General features: G+C 33.2%; 2 protein-coding genes across 2 annotated transcripts in view; both read left to right on the forward strand.

Annotated features, from left to right (window-relative positions):
* The first annotated feature begins 578 nt into the window (after positions 1-578).
* On the forward strand, positions 579-16,844 carry LOC149897985 (uncharacterized). Its single transcript, XM_090115812.1, has 10 exons — positions 579-737; positions 7,096-7,281; positions 7,716-7,877; positions 9,815-9,985; positions 10,294-10,420; positions 10,909-11,077; positions 11,610-11,736; positions 12,281-12,415; positions 12,880-13,443; positions 16,640-16,844. Exons 1-10 carry the CDS (start codon positions 674-676, stop codon positions 16,828-16,830), a joined length of 1,896 nt encoding a protein of 631 aa, XP_089971938.1. The 5' UTR covers positions 579-673; the 3' UTR covers positions 16,831-16,844.
* A 754-nt stretch (positions 16,845-17,598) lies between these two features.
* The window catches only part of Cadps (calcium-dependent secretion activator 1), a 62,375-nt gene continuing 55,892 nt past the window's right edge, over positions 17,599-24,081 (forward strand). The window contains exon 1 of the mRNA XM_090115949.1: positions 17,599-17,740. The gene's annotated coding sequence lies outside the window, so the exon portion shown is untranslated. The remainder of the gene's footprint in view (positions 17,741-24,081) is intronic.

The following is a 24,081-nucleotide window of genomic DNA, read 5'->3' on the forward strand; positions in this document are numbered from 1 at the left end:
ATATCACAAATGCAATTAATTGGTCATAGTTCTAGTATGTTTATGAATCAGCAAGTTTGGGGTAACTGATAAGATACGATTAAGGGCTTGCTTAATCGCTTTTTTACAAAACAGTAGTTGATAGTATTCATAACTCAGTGAAAAGTCCGCTTCCTTTGATAAAACTCAGCGGCACATCCCGTTTATGTCAAAGATTAAATGCGTAGAAAGGACAGGTGGTCATCAACATTATGCCTCCTTTCTAAATAATTAAAATCTAATACAATGTTATGTAATTATGTACAATCCGATGAATGCACACAAAATGTTTTAAAACAGATCAGTTGCTGCAAGTAGTATTTACAATCGTTCAATAAAATACAGTACCTAATGATTTAATTAATTATAAGTAATTACTGATATGTTGAACAAAAATGCCATATATGAAGGCCAAACACAATCCATACACTATACCAAAGCTGTTTTTTCCTGGTTAATTTCCGACCACCATTTAATTTGGTGTATCTGTACATAACATATTCTTATCATTGTAACAAAAGCATGAATTTTATGTAGTATTTTAAAATATGTGACCGCAGTACACAACCTAGTTCGATGTATAAGTACTGTATAGTTTAAGCAGATTTAGTGTATTTTTTTAAATATTTATGAAGTTATTTTAAATTAGTGTAAAATGTTATTGAATAGTGTTGTATTGTTGTTTGTTTTGGGATTTTCCCATGTTCCTTTTACAACAGGTGAGATTTTTATTTTTATTTATATTTATAGATAAGTACTTTAATCGTGAATATTTTTATACTGGATCCCTTACTTATAATATTTTCAAAAGTAGTCGTTTATAAAATCTTGTTACGATACAAAAGATGCTACCTAACATAAAGGTAGGTAAAATTTGATTAGGTATTTGAAATATTTTAATAAGTAAATCTTTATAGCCGTACCTACAAACGTGTAGACTTAATAATTTATGATATTATTAAAAATCAACTTTTCCTTAGACTTCATAACAAATTTCAGGATTCTGTTCGTTAACTGAACGGCCGCGGCGTCGATTAAAGGGACTAGGTTCTTAATTAAACGGCTGATAAAGCTAATTAGCTGCGACATATAAAACATTTTCGTATGTCTTTATGTCCAAACACCTCTGAAATGGCTGTACCGATTATTATGAATTTTTGGGTACCTATAATTAAGTATCTAGAAACTATTTTTTAATCTCCTATCTCCTAGAACTAAGTGATAAGGGTGTCCTGGCAGAATAACGTTAGCCGGGACAAACACAACACGATTTACTAATATTTAATCGGTGGTAAATCGCACGCTGAGAACGAAAGTGACCTAATACGAAATTCGTGTTTTTTGGGAATCATCAAAAAAGTGTTCGTAATTTACAGAACTATTTACAAATCATGTCATAATTTGTTCGCATGCAAAGTAATATAAGATATTAAAGTCTGATATCATTTTAGAGGATATTGTCCACCCATACAATCCATAAAAAATAAATTAAATTAAATTTAAATATTTTTTATCTTTTTTTAAAAATTACCATTAGATATTGCGTCACTTTAGTACTGAAAACTTGTAAATCATCTTTGACTAGTTTGGGAATGAGTCACTTTAGTATTTTTGTTCTATGCATGCATTTGGACGTAACCTGAATTATGTCAACTTAGTATTAAAATATTAATGGGAAGTAGTCTAATGAAACCAAATGTTAACTAAGAAATTATATTTATTGTTTGTTTCAAGACTCATTTTTACTATTTACTTAATACCTATGGGCAATCAACTCTAATATTGGTATTATTAATCAACAAAAAATTATGCTTCAGTATAATTAATTAAAAAAAGTAATACAAAAGTGCAGTTTTAGTTAGGAACTAGCGGTCCGCCCCGGCTCTGCCCGTAGTACATATTTCGCAATAAAAGGTAATCTATGTTCTTTCTCAATGTCTAAAGATTATCTGTGCCAAATTTCATCAAAATCGGTTCAGTCGTTTATGCGTGAAAACCATACATACATACAAACCTTTCCTCTTTATAATATTACTAGCTTACCGCCCGCGGCTTCGCCTACTTTGTTTCAAACCTAATAAATTATACACTAAAACCTTCCTATTTAATCACTCTATGTATTAAAAAAAACCGCATCAAAATCCGTTCCGTAGTTTTAAAGATTTAAGCATACAAAGGGACATAGGAACAGAAAAAGCGACTTTGTTTTATACTATGTAGTATAGATTTATTTTGCACCTCTTAAAGTGAAAGTTTATCGAAAAATTTTGGCTCAGAGCAGATAGATAAATAGCGAACAAAACGCAAGTAAGATCCTGGGAAGTACTAAGTAAAATTCTACTAACAGCTGCGTGTGAAAATCTAGGTAATGAGATAGGTACGATGCAGAAACAAGTGGCCGAATGCCAAAAGGTTACTAACGAAAAGAATGAAGCATACCTATCGTTACAGCAGACCTACACTTGCAGACGAGAGAGAGCATAAAGCGGGACGAAGGAAAAAAATAACTACACAAGAGAAAGAAGAAGAAATGTGTTGATGTCAACTAACTTGAAGAGATTGCTAAAAGTTTCTCAACGAAGGACTCGTGAAACTTTTACAGCCAAACTAATAGAGTAGAGGTAGGAAAGATTTCAAACCTAGAACCTCAGCTTGTAAAAGTAAAGATAGTGAGCTACTAAATAGTAAGAACGATATTATTAAAAGATGGAATTAGTACTTCCAAGAACTGCTAAATAGCACAGAAACTGCTGAAACATCTTCTGCCATACAAAATTATACTAACATCCCAGATATCTCGCTGCCTACAAATAGACGAAGTTAGATTGGCCATTAGGAAACTCAAAAATAATAAGCCACCAGGAACTGATTACATCTCTGTGGAATTGCTTAAATATGCTGAAACTAGTTTTAAGGAGAAATTTTATGGGCTGATAAAATTTCTCCTTAAAACTAGTGTACTCCTTAACACTCTCCAGGTGTGGTAGTCTGAAACGACGCCCTATTAACTTTTCTTTATTCTTTCTAAAAGCACATTGCCTTACACATTGCATAGGTACATGAACCACAGTGTTCGAACCAAGGCCTGCCACCCACTGTCTCTCGGGAACGATTATAATAAAACAAAAGTTCCAAGTGAGCAACAAAAATTTATTCTTCTAAACAAATATATGTTTACACAAAAAAATTACAATAGTGCGATGTAAATATGGCTAAAAACAAAAATATGCCATCTCTTGGCGAATAGCAGAACTAAGTATACTCTCGGTATTTGATAAATGAACAAACAATTCAATAGCGCGATGCAAAAACACACGTTTTCCGTTTAGCGACATCTAGCGACAAATAGTTATAACTAGTACCTAATCAGAACATTTAACACACAGACTAAGTACAGGGTTGCCACAACAATGACATATGAAAAATTATAGTTAAGTTTTTCTAATATAATCTAATACGCCCGATGAGTGGAACATCGCTGTAACATAGGGTATATATTACAGCGGTGTGTACAGCACAAGAAAGGTGACATATTTGATTGCCAGAATTATCACGGTATATCTCTTTTAAACACGGCATATAGAATCTTCACCTATGTCCTTTTCAATAGAATATCTCCATACACAGAAGACAAACTAGGCGACTACCAGTACGCTTGGGGCCCTAACCGTTCGACTACTGATCAGATTTTGAAACACTTGAGTTCAATGTCATAACACACCATATTATTTTCGTGAATTTTAAGGCTGCATACGACAATGTTCACCGAAATTTCCTGTACCAAGCGTTGACTGAGATCGGCATTCCACCACAATTGGTGTCACTTACAGCATTGACGTTAAAAAAATAAAAAAGCGTCGTTCGGATCCATTCAGTATCTTGCAACCTTTTAGGGCAATGGAAGGCCTTAGGCAGGGCGATGCGCTCTCCAGCCTTCTGATTAACATAGCCTTAGAAAAATGCATCCGAGATTCCAGAAATTGAGGCATCGGGCACTTTATTTTTCGAATAGATACAAATACTGAGATACGCGGATGATATAGACCTGGATCGGGAGGACGCTACCAGCAGTGATCCTCTACTGCTGTTAACGCATATCTTGCTATAGACCAAACTGCCCAAAAGCTCGGTCTACAAGTCAAGTTCGTGGCTGTACGTGAGTCGTGACTTTGTGTACCTGGCATAATTAATAACAAACCAGAACGAAATATCTGCAGAAATATGTAAACGAATTATGGCTGATTCGGCCTTCTAAGATATTTTTGATCGAAACTGCTATCCCGAAACATAAAGGTACTGCTATAAAAGACCCTCCTAAGACCAGTACTAACATACGGGTCCGAAAGTTGGGTCCTGAGCAAAAAAATGAGGATTGCCTGCTGGTGTTCGAGCGAAAAATCCTTAGACGGATTTTCGGTGCTGTGCTGGAAAGTAGACATTGGAGAACGCGGTATAACCATGAGCTTTATGAAATGTACGAGGAGCCGAATGTCTTATAGACCATAAAACTAGGCCGTTTACGGATACGAGGCACATATGGACGACAAGAAGGTACCTCTGCGTCTTCTCTATGGAAAACCAGATGGGCCGAAGCTCCGATGGTTGGATGGCATCTAATGATTGCTGTGAAAATCTGGAAAACTCAAAGGACCGAGAGATCTGGAAGAAAATACTGGACCAGGCCAAGGCCCACTAGCAGCTGTAGAGCCTCAGATGATGATGATCACTCAGCGAGGAAACTCTTGTATTTCATGATAACTTTTTGGGTATGAATTTTTCGTTTTCTTTTTCATTTTCTTGAACCATTTGTAATATAAAATCATCTTTAATCTCTTCATATAATGACCTAAAAATAAATATTTAAACAAATTATTATTGAAACAACGACATAAACTTTAATACGCCATAAAATTAACTTATCAAAATATTATTAAAACGGCCTATTTATACATAATACACTTAAACAAAGAAAGCATTTAATAAAGTACAGGCATAACGAGAAATATGTCGTTACCTTTAGAATAGTTGATAATACAAAAATGACTTAATATGATTTAAGTCACAATTCAAAAACTGCATTTTAGTACAAAAGTGACCTAATACGAATAACGGTCTTGTTAGGATTAGAACATTGACAAAATATTTACTTACCTTTCGGTAAATAAACGCCACAATCAGGATTAAATCACTTTAAAACTAAGAAATGTAATCACCGTGCCGACATAATACTAAAACGGTCACTATTTTAGCGGAGGGACGTTTAAAATACGCAAATTATAAAGAGACGCAACATACGTGTTTTTCGGTTTCTAGGTGACATAGGATAGTTTTTGATTTATTAAATGATAGAATACCTTATTCTGAGTCGTTTTATGAGTATAACTCATTTTTGCAAAATTTTGAGTTAGGTCACTTTCGTTCTCAGCGTGCGAAATGTTAAAAATATGTATTGACGTTTCAAAAGTGCTTCTCGAAGTAATTGAATAAATAAATGTTTGAGTTTGAGTTTTGAGTTTAATATTTTAAATCCGAATGTGTGTTTCTTTGTCTTTCTTTCACGTCACAACCATATCACATCGCCGCGATTTTGTGATATGATTTCTGGGGATATTAAAAACATTAGAGAGTGATAGATAGGTAGGTACTAACTACTTTTTCACCTGATGCTAAACTGCTGCTGACAGTTAGTTAATTAAATATGTATTAGAGAACAAGTTTTTTTAAGTAATTTCCTAGGTACTTGTTCTACAATACTTTTTGAATATTGAATGCAAAAACACATTTTAAAGCGAAAGGTAGCGATATCGATAATTGCGAAGTAGTAGGAAAGTTTAGCTTTTCTTTGGTTCCAAAGCTAAATTTATTTTAACTAGCTTTCCACGCGGCTTCGCCCGTTGTTTTCAACGCTGTGTTCTAAAATCTATTTAAAAAAACCGCATCAATATCCGTTGCGTACTTTTAAAGATTTAAGCATAGGTAAAAAGGGACATAGGGACAGAAAAAGCGACTTTGTTTTATACTATGTAGATATAGCCAAGGGTACATAAATATTCTGCGGACGCGGTTCTACCGAATACCCGCGGCCCCGTCAAAGCGGCACGGCGGAACACAGTGGAGTTTAGTCGGTAGGACCCTGCGGCCTGCACTCAGCAGGGTGAGTCCGACATAACCCAGGGCTCTTCCCCCGAGTGCCCTGGGTATGCCTAAATGCATTCTCCGCTATAAAAAAAAGGGTACATAAATATACATCTAAGAATTGTATAGTTCTTTGGTATCTGTAGAGTAACGATGAAAAATAATTTTTCAATAAATAAATGGCCTATAAATTTAATTGAAATTTATTCATAGTTATTTGGCAATCGCTTTTACGATTAATGAAATTTCTAAAAAAGTAACTAATTGATAAATAAATTGAGTCAAAGAACAAAACTATCGAGACATTTGAGCAATTTTTAAACATCTTTTAAGTCCCTCGAGCTTTTTCGATAAAATATTTCTAACAAATTGACTGTAAGTAAAATAAGAACCAACTATTGTACATTGCATCAGCTGAAAATAAACTTAATTAATCAAAATAAATGATGAAATAAATAAACAATTATCAACCGGATGCACGCATTGTTGTCCTCGGGCGAAACTTCCGGTTGTGTAGCGTAGGTGTGACCCTATCGACCTTTTCAATTCCCACTGAGAGCGGAAGATTCCCTGGTGATGGGAAACTTACAGACAATCTAAAAAAGGGCGGTTGAAGACATGGTTTATTTATTTATTACATATTAATTTTTTTGTTGTACTTATACAAGAGAGGAAAAAGAATACAGTTTACTTATAGATAGCTTAAACTAAGTACAACTGGCGGTCTTATCGCCTTAGAGCGATTTCTTTCAGACAACCGTTGGTAAAATAGAGGAATAAATACAAATATGGGTAGTGCAATAAAATAATTAATGCTACATTATCTATTAGGATATTGTACAAGAACAGATTAAGTTTAAAGATCATACTTAGGGACAGGGACAGAGAAAGTGTCTTTGTTTTATTCGTAGTGATATTGATAAGGATTTAATTTTCTTCCAGCATCATTCAGCTCATACTCAGACACCATATCGTGTAGGATGCCGCGGCTGGCGCACGGCAGGGTCCGCATGAAGCAGCGTGCTAGGTTCGTGAAGTTCATCTGCCTTCCACGGTACGAGCTCGTGGGGAACAAGTACGCAACTTGCAAGGATGGGAAGTGGGACGTGCCTATGCCTGTGTGTGTTCGTGAGTACATTGAGAAGTTAAACTAGCTTGTTTTAAGCTGAACTTTATGTGCAAAAAATTTCAAAAATTACCGGCGTTCCGGTGTAATATTACCTATCATTTGTACTCTATGCTAAAAGTACATACATAGTACAATCTATATATGTTATTACAATTTTAATCAATCTTCACACATGATCAGACTTTCCAATTTTTTTGTAATTACTATAAGTTCTAATTTTTAACAGGTCGAAGCTTTGCTCGAGTTATCAAAATAATCATTTAAAATAGTATAACATATAAACGTAACCATACTATTATCTTGAGGATAAATCAAAATTGCGAATCACTTGCAGTGGGAACATCAATTATTATTCTCATTGATTAGGTATAAATGTAAGTATTAATAATAAGGATTTGATGTTCCTGGTGATGATATTCCCTGAACATTTCAGGCCCTGGTTGCAGTGTACCCCGGGTAGCGAATGGCATCTTTCTGCCCAGTAATGGCTACGCCTGGGTGATGTATTTCTGCCTGCCAGGCTTCAAGCTGGTTGGCTCGTCCGTCATTATATGTGATGGTGTGCAGTGGAACGCATCCGCGCCTATGTGTGTTGGTAATACTGATTTATTTAATCTACATTGTATATAAGAAAAAAAGAGCGTGAGCCGAGCACACGTGTTAAAAGTGAAACTTCTTTGGCAAGATACAAAGATACAAAAATCGTTGCCTTATACCATGACGTAACGTTGATATTTTATTCTCAAAGAGCTCAAAGAAGTTTCACTTCAATAAGTGGAATATTAGGAAATATTTGGACAGTTTATTAGTTAGATAGTTACTTCACATATCACAAGCAAAGAAAATGAAATTATCATGTAATTTTCACTAACTAATTTATTCCTGCCGAGGATCAACTTCAGAATTTCTAAAATGCAATAAGAGAATAGCTCTTTCGCTCGCGTTATCATTTTAACGATTCAATAATTTAAATATCGTTACTCCGCTACAAAATAATGAAGACGTTAGGTACGTCTTATACAGTAGCACCTCTATAAGTCGAATATCAAGGGAGACGCCAAAAAATTCGAGTTATAGAGTTTTCAACTTATGGAGGATTTCGACTTAGGCGGATTTTGATTCGACTTAAAGAGTTTGAGGTTTATTCTTATCAATTTTGAGTTACAGAGGTAAAATAAATTAAAATTCAACTTGCAGAGGTCACAAACATGTTTTTATTTATTACTAGCTTCCGCCCGCGACTCCGTCCGCGCGGATGTCGGTCTTCGCGTGGATGGTTTATTTCTCCATTTTGAGTAACTCTGACAATGACATCTTATAAATATCTATTGGACCCAAATACGGCTAGGCCTATAATAATACGCAACGTGTGTTCGCGGTTCTACAGAACAACGTCTATGGATAAAACTGAAAAATTAAGATTAATTTTTTTTTACGTATTTTTCCAGGATAAAAAGTATCCTATTTTACGCCCAGGATAATAAGGTATAATTATACCAAGTTTCATCGAAATCGAACCGTTAGTTTTTACGTGATGCCTGAACATACAGACAGACAGACAGACAGACAGAAAAAAATTTTTTTAATCACATATTTGGGTTTGGTATCGATCCAGTAACACCCCCTGCTATTTATTTTTTCAATATTTTCAATGTACAGAATTGACCCTTCTACAGATTTATTATATGTATAGATAAATCAACATTATTTCAAATCATTTTAAAATAAAAAATATGACATTAAAAAAGTCAGTATTTTTTTTGCTTTAGATAATTTGGTTGTTCTCTAGCATTTTATAATCTATAAAGAGCAGAAAATTCTTCTTTTTCAAAGATACTGGTTTGCTTTATAAAATTTCGTAAGGTATTCAATACGGTTCTTGCCTCTTTGATGGAAACCCATGGAGCGCATGTACTATTCACGTCTTCTATGTCATCTTAATCATTAGTATCGGTTTTCTGAGCTACTGAATCGATAATTTCGTCATCAGATACTTAACGCAAACACGTGTTTCGTGAGTCATAAATTAATTATCGTATACTCCTAAAATGTTTTCTAAGAAACAATAGTGTACCGGTAGTAAAATAAAACGTTGCTATGTTCGAGATATAGAGGTCAAATTTGATTTTTCGAGTTATAGAGTGAAAATATGTACCAAAATGGCTTGGAGGGACTCGGTGATTATTTCGACTAACGGAGGGACAAAATTTCAAGTAATAGAGGTTTTCGGGTTTGAAGGGAAGGGAACAAGACATTTTTTCGAGATTTGGAGGTTTTTGACTTATCGAGGTTCGACTTAACGAGGTGCTACTGTATATAAAAATGAATCGCAAAATGTGTTGGTAAGCGCATAACTCGAGAACGGCTGAACCGATTTCGATAATTCTTTTTTTATTATATTCCTTGAAGTACGAGGATGGTTCTTATGTAGAGAAAACGTAAACATGTAGGTACCACGGGCGAAGCCGGGGCGGACCGCTAGTTTAATTATAACTTTAAGACAGTCTCTATATATCTAAATTTATTTTCCAGACAGCTCGCAGCCTCCTCAATTAAGTTGTGACTTCGAGAGTCCAGACCTCTGTGGTTGGAAACAGGATGAACTACACGATTTCGACTGGAAGAGATTGAATAAGAGGACACCCAGCTCGTTCCTATTTACTGGACCGTCTTTTGATCACACTTTGGGAATTGGGAGAGATGGTATTGTTTTAATGCATTTAATTTTAGTTCTTTACTTAGTATACTTTTGAAATGATTATTTATATATTTTGCTCTATCATTTTCAATGAAATGTTAAAATGTAAGCAGTTTAGAACGGATTTTAAACGCGATTAGTCTTCGGAAGTCTCCCCGTGACCACGCTCGGTGTAAAGTTTGCGACACGTCCGCGTCGGGTTAATAATATAAGTATTATATATTGAATAAATCGCGTTTAAAATCCGTTAAACTCTCTGATTTCTAAATTTTAACAGTTTGATAAACGTTTCTTATAATACTGTTATTTTTAGGTTATTACATGTATATAGAAAGTACATCAAGACTGGAGAACGACACTGCGCGGTTAATATCACCTATATTTGATAATTCATTAACTAAAGATGGATGTTTCTCATTCTACTATCATATGTTTGGAAAGTAAGTATTAAAAAAAAACTTAGAAATTTGAAGCAAGTATAATAAAATAATATGGTCTATATCTTTTTGTTACATTCGATTTTTTAACGACATTTTCTCTACTTTTGTCTTTGTTCTGCCACTCCAATTACTACTAGGTACATATTTACTTTCTTTATTTCTGTCGTATCTATAAATAATAATGTGTGATGAAAATTATTTTATAGAGAAACACGACATCTGCTTACAAATTGCTATACAATATTAATTTATAGCTATTGTTGATGTTCAATAACCTCATGACACATCTAATCACTACATACCTAGCATAAAACAAAGTCGCTTTCTCTGTCCCTATGTATGCTTAAATCTTTAAAACTACGCAACGGATTTTGATGCGGTTTTTTTTAATAGATAGAGTGATTCGAGAGAAAGGTTTTAGTAAAAGCGGGCGAAGCCGCGGGCGGAAAGCTAGTATGTAATATAATTACATCATTACTTTTTTTCAGAACTTGCGGCGGTCTTAGAGTATACCAGAAACCGGAAAATGTTGATATGCAAACTATATTAAGATCTGAAAATAGGGAAAAATATATTCTTTTCGAGAGATGGGGTAATTTGGGCGACGTTTGGTTTGATGATGTTGCAAAACTAAAGAATTCTTCCGAGAATTTTCAGGTATTTTTCTTATGATATTGTAGTTATTTGATTTTATTTTGTCTTTGCTTATTACTTTGGTGATCCGTGCAAAATTACGGGTATTTACTACTCATTATAATAATTAAAAGTTAAAACGGTTGTTAGTTACTAGTTAGTTATGTTAATTACAACTGCATAAAATACTTCAATATATATTGAAAATACTTCCCAAGATTTTTTTATTGAAAGAGACGTGTGTTAAAAGACATAATAGAGTAGGTATATGAAACCCGTTTTCCTTGGTCACGGCATCACGCGTGAACGGGTAGACCGATTTGGATAATTATTTTTTTATAATATTCCTTGAAGTACGAGGATGGTTCTTATGGAAAGAAAACATAAACATGTACCACGGGCGAAGCTGGGGCGGACCGCTAGTAATATTATAAAATAATTTAAAAACTTTAAGTATAGTTCTCACTTTTTAAATCACCTACGTAATTTCTCCACGTACCTATTTTTTCTTTAATGATATATATTAACAGGATTTTGATTATTTTTTCTCTAATAGATTATAATAGAAGGTGTGCGAGGCTCCAGTTTCACAAGTGACATAGCAATAGATGACGTGGCCATTCTTCAGGGCAGTAACTGTACGGAGGCAGCCAGTAAGGCTGTCACTCCTTCGCCTAAATTACGTAAGTGTTTATTATGGAACCGTATTATTTTCTTCATTTTTAGTTTACGTCCATCGAGGTTGCACTAATGCCTTCTAGGAAAGCGCGTACCATCTTAGACCACATCTCAGCTTAACATCAGGCGAGATTGTGGTCAAGCGCTGCCCTATCGACAATAAAAAAATGTCCACTGAAATTTATTTCTATGGATAGATTATGAGTCTTTGTAAGTAGTATAGTAAATATAATTAGATCAAGCTATCCAATCACGAAAATTCTTTCAATAAAAGAATGCTAAATTATTTCCAACTTCAGAAAAAGTAGAGGGTCTCAATTTAATTAAATTTTTTGGGTTTGTTACATCAGTACTTTCGACTAGGTGAACAGATTTTGATAATTATTTGAGAGCTGGTGCCTGCCATATGGTCCTATTTAAATTTGTTTAAGTTCTGACAATTTGACGGCGGTTTTTAGCTATTTTATAAAAAAAGTTTATTCCATCGCGTGTCAATTGGTAATCTGTTTTTGTTATATACTTAATAATAAATAATAATATTTGTCGTAGCGCCAGACTCGTGCGTCGGTCGCTGCGCAATCAGACAGACAGAATTGAACGAGATCGGATGTAGCTGCTCCCCCTACTGCCTCGCGGAGGACACCTGCTGTCCGGACTTCTTCGAAATATGTATCTTTATGCCTGGTTAGTGAGAATATTACTATTTTAATAGTCGATAGATGAGAATTTTTCTATAAGTGATTTATGTACCTATATCCACGTATACCATGTATATTATTCAAGTAGGTATATTTCACCAGTTATGTTTGAGTACAATATGCAATTAAGGGTAAACCTCCAAATTGAAAAATATTACATGTATTTTCTCTAATCTAAACTTACTAATTAATCCATTAAGAATTACTTTGTTAATACAACCAATAATAAAAAGATTTACCTATCTTATATCCAGTATACCTACTTCCTACTTTTTTAATTAAATTCTCAAACACATTTTAATTTATGTTTTTTAATGCCAGAGCAAGCAAAGTGGCACTCTCGTAACACTAGAAGTTTTATAGACGTGTTGCCGACCTTTTAATGACAAATACGCTACAACTCTCTACGAAAACAAACAAAACTATAACACTATTTCGCATTTCTTACAGACTCAACGACGCCACTAGACGATATCATTCCAGTAAATAGCACAGAAGAAATGGGGCCACAAACACAAAAACTTATTCTCACTACACCAGAAACTACCTCAACTTCCACAACACCATCTACTACTACTGTTACTACTACTACTTCTACTACAACTACTTCGACAACGACTACTTCGACAACGACTACTTCTACTACTCCTCGTACTACTACTACCACTTCTACTTCAACCACAACAACAACCACACCAAAACCGACTACGAAAACAACGAAAAAACCAACTACAAAATTAACTACCAGAAAACCTACTACAACAACCACGAAGAAACCGACTACAAAAGCTATTCCTAAAACTACAGTTAAACCTACTACAAAAGCTACCAAACCTACTACAAGGAAACCTACTACGACCACAAAATCTACTACAAAAATTTCAACTACAACAGAGTTTAATCACGGTATCTCAAGAACGTATGAAAATCATAATGTTTACCATGAAATGGTAGAAAAAGCTAAAAAGGAACAGCAAGTTGAAACAAGGAAAATTAAACCACAGAAACCTGAAGGTAAGCTTAATAATCGTGTACTGTGTACATCATGTACATAAAATCTATTTCATTATTAATTAAACAATTTGGTCAATAATCAAATCAATTTCATAAATTATTGATGAAATAGCATAAAATGTTCAATTTTTGATCAAACAATTTTCTCGTAGGTATTCATAATTCGGAATTTATTTTGTTTCAATATTTTTCTTATAATGGCCAAAAGCTCCTTCAAACCACAATTAAATTTAAAAAATAAAACACCCGTTTACAAAAACATTCATGATAAATTAATATGTCCTGTAAACACAGCTTTTAAACATTATGTAAACTGAAGAGAGCTTTTCAGCAGAAAACTGTGAATTGTATACGAATGAAAGTAGCCCACTGAATAATGTATTGCGTCTTACTATAATTGGGCTCCAAGCCAGAATTCTGCCCACCAGAGACTAAAGAGCAGTAACAGCCCTTTTGTGATTTTTCGTTTTATTAGTGATTCTGAAAGCGGGTTTCTTAAGCTTTCTATTGAATTAACTTACTTATTTCTAAGACTATAAGAATGGTTTTTATTTAACAGTTTTCACTTACTGCAAACGAAAAAAATTAACAATTTGGCGTGATTTCCCAACTAAAATACAGTATAAATTATACTGCAGATTAAATTTTAAGGTTTCATAACTAAAATGCAGTAAGCAATATAATTTTACAGTTCTTTAGATAGTTTTATATTTCTGGAAAAAAATTTAAAAAAAAAAATTAATACGCAGTAAAATTTACCGCCATACAAGCTATTTTTACTGCAAATTAAGAAAATACAATTTATTGTCACGAACTCCCAACTAAAATGCAGTAAAATCAAAGCTTGTCGCATTTTAGTTGTGAATACTTAACATTCTTTTATCATTATAAACTGACTAACACGCAGTAAAATACAGCATTACTGCAGATTAGTTTGGATAGCATAATGACACAGATATGATTATTCCTAGCTAAAGTGCAGTTAATGTTTTAAAAACTGCAACTGTGAACTAGCTATTTTTCTTACTGCACTAGTAAATTGAACACTTTTTTCTTAAAAAACTAACTAAAATGCAGTATTTTTTTGACCTTACTGCATGTTAGTTGGGTTTCTTGACAAAATAACTGATCCAAACGCAGTAATAGGGCTTTTTGCTGCATTTTACTAAGTTTAAAATGGTATTTTTTACAAAAAAGGCTATGCAGTAATAGGCACCAAAAAGAATAAATGGCCATAATAAATTCAGTTATTAAGATATATTTTTTTTTATTGCTTTAACGTGTGAACCTATGCCTTTACAACCTTTCTGCATTCAAATTTTTTTGCTTATCATTCTGTTGATTTTTTAAAATCAATTCTTAACTTTAAATGCGTTTTACTCGAAATCGTGATTTTGCTGTTACTGCACTTTAGTGTATGGTGGGCAGAATTGTTGTTAATTCGGCTGGATTAATGGAGTGATAAATAAAATATCAAAGCCTGATTACGGGAAAATACTTACTTGCTTTAATTACATAAGGCTATAAATAATTACATAAGGCTTATGTAATTCTGTCTGTAATGTTATTTTTATTGAAATAAAAGACATAGATAATATTATAATGGACTTATAGGTTCAAAAATAACAATTATAATGGCGATAGTTCGTATAACACCTGGCTGGTCTTAACTGAATAAAGCTTCGCAAAATTTACAACAATAACCATCAATGAAACTCCCTTTAAAATCTTAAGATAAAAATGAAACAGAGAGACAAAAACGTACCTATTTTGATTAATAATTACGTTATGTGAGAGCAAAAACCTCTCGTTAAATACATAAATATCACGTCACTTGTTTTAACCTCCTGGGGCCTGCGGTCATATATATATAACATAAACAATAAAAAAATATTTCAACGCCATCTTTTGCGTATATGCGGGAATAATACCTCAAATCGATGTAGTGGTATGTCATCCACTATACTAAACGGTTTTTGGTTTTATAAGTGACAGTGATTTGAAGTATTCTCATTTCGAAGTTGACGGTGGCTGTGCGACGGCAAACACGTGGTCAGTAATCTTACATTTCTAGTGGAACCATTCGTATATTGCAGTATATCTTTGTATATCTTATGATAATAGATATTATTTCTGCAACCGCAATAGTTATTTTGTAAGATAAATCTAAAACTTGTGAAAAATATGAATGTTTTCTTCTATGTCATACTGGTAAGACATTTGGTCTCAATTCTTGCCAAATTGGTATTGGTTACAAGGGCCCCATGTATTACCTATATGACATTCTTTAGTTTATGTTACAGATTTTATTATAATTTTCAAGGATTATAAGATACTGAGATCTACCAACACCTGGATGAGTCAAATATTGACCTATATGATGGACCTATGGAGTTTCTTGCCGGTTCTTCTCCATAGATACTGCTTTCCGAATCGGTGGTAAATGTTAATACTGTTGTGACGATTCCAAATTGCTTTTAGAAGAAGTCTAATTGAATAAGTAAATGTTTGAGATGAAGATAATCCCCCAAATGATACAGATGAAGCCGCCCAAATACCAGAAAATGATTCTTCTTCCATTCGTCCAATGAGTATGAGTCATTTCAGAACAGAATCGTCACTATGTATGCCATCTTCAGTTGTTGGCAGACCATCTTGGGGACGCACATGACGTGGACCAAGCAAAAGAGGAGGCTGACCGAGAGGATGGATAAGAAATAAGACCTAGGGGTGGACGTGACAATATAAATACACCGCCGCGCCGGTGCAAAATACTTGAACTGGTCATTTCTCACCCTTATAAATACCTATCTTTGAAGCAAGGTACAAAAAATAGACACAGAACAATGGATAGAATAATAAATATTTAGATTCAAGTTTAAAAATATATAATAAATAAAAAAACATGTAGTTTTTCTTCATTTTCATAAACTTATTACACTAGGAATTGGGACCCCCTGTAATATATACATGACATAAAGAAAATCCAAGTTTTCCACGAAAGATTTTTTTTACCATTTTTTTGAATATCTATAATTGCATTAGAACAGATACAGCTAATTTTTATTAAAAAAGAAAGAGAAAAAAATCCTGGGTCTCAGGAGGTTAAAGCTTTGATTCAACTTTGCTCCATTTCGTGATTATTTTTATTTACAATCAACAACAGTAGGTACCAACTAAAATATTTTTTTTTCAGAATCAAAGTCAAACAGTACACTCATCATATTACTGACCCTAGGGTTAGTATCAGTTTTATTCGGCAGTGCGATATGTCTGAACAATTTCGCACGGTCGTCCCGTGGTCGTATCGCGATCGCGAGGTTCCGTGGTCGTGTGAGTAACGACCAGGAGGTCCGGTATTTGTCAACGGACGTTGATGATGAATAAATAATTGTAAATAATGTGTGTTTTATTTAAGTTTCCTGTATGTAATGGGCATAGTAATTACTAATTAGTAATGTTTTGTATAAAATGAGCCTGTTAACCAAAAGTATACATAATGTGTAAAAATCCGCTTCTATAAAAATGTATAAAATTGTTCCAGGAATAGTTAAGCATAGATAATTTAATACAATTACTTCTATCTCTACATCTTTAAAATTTGTATTTTTAAAATTATAATATATGTCTTTATAACAAAAAAATATCAGAATACAGTTATACAATAGTAAAGAATATAATACATACAAAAATTAATAAGTAAAAGTAAGAAAATTGTACTTGACGCTGACTGTAGAGTCACGTAACGTAAGTTAAACTCTGTTACGTAAGACTACGTAAAGTAAAGGCAAGCCTTCAAAAAATTACAGCATCGTTCACTAGATGGTGATATAATATAAGTATGTAGCTGAATCTTACTTTATATCCTGATAACAAAATTACTATACCTTAATTTGTTTGCTAAAATTAATTTGGAAAATAGAAACTCATTTATCAATAAAGATTATGAGATATTAATTTCAAAATTGCAACCCATTCATAGACAGCAACACTAACCGGAAACGCGGGCTTATACAAACCGGTGACCTCGTTTCTAAACATTACCCCGTTTTTACAATGTCACCCACCATGAGGGCGCAGCCTTCGGCGATACCTTATCATAGCATATCGACCGCCGTGCCGCCAATCCGCGGCACGCACGCGCACACCGCACTGCCGGCGGACAGTGTGACATTAGCCCGCACAGACCCGCCACGGCACCCCGCGTAAATAAACTGTAAATACCCAGTGTTTCCAAATTTCAACGCCGAATTGATATGGCAGAGACTCTGTCATAATCAGCGGACACAACCAATTGGTAAGTTTAATCAAGGTTTAATCAATAATTGGATTTCTTTTCACTATTTTTAGATGTGCAATTGAGAAGTCGTATATGCGTTATGTTTAATCGCTTTAATATTAAATGTAGTTTGTGCTGAAGTATGCATACGCTAGTAAAAAAGATATCTTGTATAATTTAACCATAACAGTGGGTGTACGAAGTTGATAACGTACGTAATTGCTTTTTTACTGTATGTGGTTACTCTACATTATTCTGTGGCATTACGTCATAATATACCTAATACAATTTGTTTAATCCTGCCATATAAAACAAAAAAATAATGCGTATGCGTTTATTCTTCCTTTTTAATAAGAAATGATGCAACTTAATTGCATGTTTTTTAACTTGCTCTACATAACAATAAATGCAAGCAAAACTATTTTAGTAATATTTACCATGTATATAATTATACCATTAAACCTATAACTATAAGTTTAAATAGTTTTTCTAAATATACAAAACAATAAATACGCGCCACATAAAACTAGGACAAAATTGTATCCTTTACAAGACATAGTTTGTACATTTTATCATCTTGTCTAGCTGAAGGCCACACACGCCGCTCTTTCTACAAGAAAAGTAAGAAATCATGGTGTAAATCCAGATAGGATTATAGGATAGACAAGGTAAGGTTAGGGATATGGATCGCTTCATAAAATGCATTACGTATTCAACTTATATCATAGTACTAGCTGTTGCCCGCGACTTCGTCCGCGATTACGTCGTTTTTCGTCATTCGTCGTTTAAAAAAATACGTGACACTTTATTTTTGAATGTTCTTAATTGTCTCTTATAAAATTTAACTAAATTAAAATTGAACACTGATAAGAAAATCTTAAATCGGAGGAAATCGAAAATCTGAGGAAAACATGAATGAATGTGATTTAAATTCTACATTACTTAGTATTTCAAATAATAATCTAAATTAAATGTAGATTAACAGTTTGAGCGCACCGTTATAGAATATATTGTACCTAAGTATTAAATTACGTTAGTTTACATAGTAACAAAACAAAAACACGATGACTTTCTTTCGCGCTCGGTACCACAAACTAAGCATGTTAATGGTACGTGGCCCGCGTCACTTGACCCCCCGCGAGTTCCCCTCCGTTGCTATGCGAAAATACATTCGTCGCCCTGCTGTAGAAAAAATTGTAATACTGTGGCCTGGGCGTTATAACACGCCCAGAAAGTTCCTGAGTGCCGATAGACGTCCGTCTATCGGCATTTATAACAATTTTATATTAATATCACCATTCACCATCTTGAGGAAAAGCTTCTAATGTCGATTTAAAACTGCATACATACGAATTAACCTGATGAAACATGTTCTAAAATTGTCCTTACTCCACTTTAAAGCATTACAAAAATAACATACTACGTTAATATCGCCTATACAGAAGATGATCTGTAATCAATTGTGAAGTTATAAGCAAACCCACTTTTATATTTGTCGGACCCCACCACCGAATTCGTAGATTGATCTTCTATGTTTACCTCTAATCTAAGTCATTAAGACTATGTCGAAATCTGTCTGCAGTAAGAGGGGCCTCTCGCTATTCGTCCGTTTCCAGAGACCGAATAGTTTCAATTCTTAATCTTTCATTAAACAAACTTATTAATCGTTTTTGTCTCAATTAATTGTAATATTCGCGTCCTTACTCTAGTCATTGCTTATGCTCATGTTCATCTTCAAGAGATCGAATAATATTATGGTGCACCCTATCATTTGTCAAACGGTCTTCATATTGAGTAAAAGTCTCAGATTCTCGAGATAAAATATGACGGCCGTGATCAGCTGTGAGACATTATACCCTCTCAGTGAAGGTTTCGGTCTCACGGGATAGTACATGCCGTTCGCGGTCAGCTGTGAGCCGCAATTCTCGTTGTGAAGCGGTTTCAGGTTCTCGGCATAAAACATGTTGTTTTCGGCCTATAGATAGTAAGCCTCTTACCTCTAACGATTCTTGAGAACTCTTATTTCTCATTTTCTTAGCTTTGCTCGATTTTCGAGATAAAGATTTTTTAGGTGGCACTGATGCATGAAAATAAAAATTGAGTTGAAACGGACTGAGAGTGTTATAGACAAATATAATCAGAAAGCTTCGAAATCCTAAGCTATCGGAAGTTACACGTGTTATTGTGAGTCAACCATAAAAGATATACATTTATGATGTCGGGAGATATTTTTTATATAATAAGGAGAACATTTCTTTCATACAATATGATTTCTGTGTAGCTTTAGCCTTTAACTCTACTTTTACTGCTCTGCTCAGGAATATGTAAAATAATCGTACCAAGTTTCGTTTAAATCCGTCGAGTAGTTTTTGTTTCTATAACGGTTATACGGACAGACAGACGGGCAAAAATTTTACTGTTTGCTTCGTTGGCATCAGTGTCGATCCCTAATCACCCCGTGATAATTATTTAGGAAATATATTTCATGTACAGATTTAATATAAGTATACATAATATACATATTTAGATTCCAATTTCCATGTAACGTTAAATTCGACTATACAATAACTAACAGACAACGCAGGTTACTCTCGTTTCCGTAAGTTGAGGCGGCTACATATTCGGTCCTCATAACATCACTTTTAGTGAACGGAACGACAGCGCGGTTTAATTCGATGCCAATACCATCAGAAAAAACGAAACATTTTTAATTGTGAAGCATTTTTAAAAAAAAATATTATGATTTACACTATTAACACTATTTTAATATAAAATATATGGCTGTGAGTGTGTAAAAATAAATCCAGCTAGTTTCACATCACACTTATGTTTATAATTAGCTATACGACATGAAAATATACATATTAATTACCAAGCAATAATCACACAGGTAAATACTGAACAAAAGTATTAACAGTCAAAGTTTATTTTTACTAACATTTAACAACATGTACTTAAATGATGAAGAAATAATAATTATCAACGAACTAACCTTTTCTATAATACTTAACACAGCACATTTTTTAAATTATCTTGCTCAACTCTGCTCAAAAATTTGAGGGTTTTGTTGGAACTTTAATGTGTCAAAACTATGATATATCTAAACTACGATACAACTTGCTTGCGGAAATGCTCATTACAATCTGTGAATTTAAAGAATAACTAACAACATATTACTATTCAATTTTATTGAGCTGATGAATATCTTTTGCCTGGAAAATCACCGCCGCCTAATAAATATACTGTGTTTTCTTATAAAATCGTAACTACTAAATTTTAATAAATAAGTTCTCTTTGTTATTTTCATCTAAAAATGAGCTTGAGCTTATATTAGGCAAAAGTATACATTGAAATTTCAGGACCGCACCTTAAATGGGGCGCTTGGAAAATATGCCTACGGGTTATTAATAGAGAAATGATACACAACAAAGTTATATTGGTTCCATTTAATTTATAAAATATAATGAAAATGGGCAAATATAAAACATATTATGTAAAATGATTAAAAATAAATAAATGAAGCAACTACGATTCAAAGAAAACATCTTTTTCAGTGTGAAAATGCTCTATGCAATCCTGGATGATGAGTATATCATGTACTCTCATCCCAGTGCGGTCGATAGCCATAACGATAAATATTATAATCAGATAACAGCAAAGTCAGAATAAAAATCATAACTTGTACAGTTGTGAGTGCAAAATTTATGTTTCATTTGGCAATAACATTTTTTTCGGTACTAAAACGTAGTACTTTGATATGTGGTTGGCTGCCCCTTCTCTCCTTCCTGAAAAATATCCTCCAAAATTACCCGAGATACTTCCAATGATTGAACCATACGTTGGACATTAACTTCAGTCAAAAATTGACGAAGCGGATGATTACTAATTTCCACTTAATCCTCGCTGCCACTATCTTCATCATCAAATCATCAATTTTCAAGTGGTGTTGTAAAATTGTCAGCAGAAATCGTCTTCCAAAGGCGATATAATTTTATGAACATTGAATCTGTAAATAAAAAATCAAAAGTTAACTGTAAATCTATAAAAAAAAGCTACTTACAAATAAAATTTTATCAACAAACTACTGTTCCCAACGCACCTCAAAATCTTGTAAAAGTCAAAAAGAATTCATCATTTTATTATTTCATTCATAAAGTGTAATATAAAACCTTTATAAAACCAATAAAAATGTTGTGTGGTTTTATGAAACCACGGTAAAAGTGAAACTTAGGCACAAAATTATCGTATTTGTACGATAATTATCGTACGGTTCGACCGTCACGCGACATGCGCTACACAGACCAAAAAGTTTGAGACGATGTAATAAAAGTTTCACTTTAAAAAACATGAATTGCTATCATTATAAATAATAAATACCTATAAAAGTAACAACTTACCTTTTGTGGGAACGCATGGTGAAAATTCACAAAACACGAAGATTGAATTTGATATTTTTGGTTTTAATTTATAAAGAATAGAAACATTCGATCACGAAATTATGTGGGTTCGAGACCCGCCTCGTGATCGAATTTTTTCTATTCTTTATAAATTTATAAAACACGAAGATTTTAAAAATGTAACCAATGAACACAATCAATATTAGATTAATTGTAATATTGCTCTGAGATTGTAATGGTGTCTAGTTTGACTTAAAATAATAAACATCTACCCTCACTTTTAAAAATGTAGTATATTCACACGAAATATAAGCGCACCTTATAGGGAAGGGAAGATATGGGTTAAAGAGTTAAATAAATAACATGATTATATTTAAATTATTAATTTTCAACAGTATTTTCAGTAGTGTTAACATGTAAATTGATTTGATTTTTACGAAATCTCATAGATGGCGCTGTTTCAGATTTGTCTTTATTATACTACTAAATTCATTAAACTGTTTCTCTGCCCAAATTACGTAAATGACATAGTTTTTATAGTGTAAAGGTAGACAATAGCATGGCTTACTCGAAACCAACATTTAAACATGAGTCTTTAGATTGTACGCTGTCGTAGTACACGGAATATGTAAGAAAAATAAAGGTTCACAGCTCCTCCCCCGAAGGTGATATCATGATAATATGTTTAAACTATCCTCACCCGACCTCTTAGGAATATTCATGCAAAATTTGAAGTAAATCTATGCAGTACTTTTCGAGATTAGCTCGGTCAAACATACAGACAAACAGACAAACAGACAAACAGACAAACAGACAAACAGACAAAAATTCTAAAAACTATATTTTTGGCTTCTATATCGATTATAGATCATGGATTATGTATTCTTTTAAAAAAATATTCAATGTACAGTTTTGACTTTCCTACGATTTTATTATATGTATAGATTATATATTATACATATATGTACTGTGTCGAAGACGCCGGTATGCGGCAGTCCGTAGATTGCGTGAAATGAAAATTATATATTAAACTTCAATAGCCTATTGTTAGTAAAAGTTTGTTTCAATAGCAAATGATATGTTACAATGAATATTTGTAAGTTTTCCAACATTACTAGATTTTTACTTAGTTTTCAACGTTCTTATATTTTCAGAAACGACGTTATAAAATCTATTTATAGTATAGACTTATAGTCCATGTTATTTACCTATTATTCTTATAAAATTAGTTTATTTCAAGTAATGTGATTCTTAAGTTTTCTCTATTATTATTCTCTCATATTAGAAGATATTATATCTATTAATAGACTGCAACTTCAAGCGCGAGTAGGATTAACATAAGTTTGATGGCATTTTGATGGCTACCATTACGTATACACTATTATTTATGCTAAAATACCAACTATTAAAAACTATTTGACTATGATGGATTTGTTGTATTTTAGACGATACTCCATTTGTCTTTGTTTCTGCCTATTCAAATAATTATTTTGTTCCGATAATACAGAAACAACATCAAAGTTACTTTAAAAAATAGTTTACGTTAAAATTGGTGCTGTCAATAAATGTAGAGTCATTTGTAGATACAATTTTCTTCAAATATAATTTATTTTAAATACAATAGCTGCTTTATTTACCTGTAATGTAAAATAATAATAAGACAAGCATCTAGTGATTCCAGTTTATTTATTTCTTCATTACATAAGCAACGAACTATGCGCAAAATAGAGATAAGAAAATCTGAAAAAAAATAACATGAAATTATAGGCAACATAAACTGAAATAAAAAAGGTTGATAGTTTATCCAAATGCAATATCGTAAATCGCAAATACAGCCAGCTTAGTGACTGTCGGGAAATGCTTAATAAAGTGGGTTAAATAAGATTTCCTATTTCTCGAATCGATGCTACGTAGCCCGGGTAGAGCTGCCTTTTGGCTGCATTCCAACTTTTCGGGCTGTTC

Source organism: Colias eurytheme, chromosome 24, assembly GCF_061535395.1.
Source record: "Colias eurytheme isolate Ceu_HAF_F1 chromosome 24, ilColEury1 Martin Lab GWU primary, whole genome shotgun sequence".
NCBI classification, from domain to species: domain Eukaryota; kingdom Metazoa; phylum Arthropoda; class Insecta; order Lepidoptera; family Pieridae; genus Colias; species Colias eurytheme.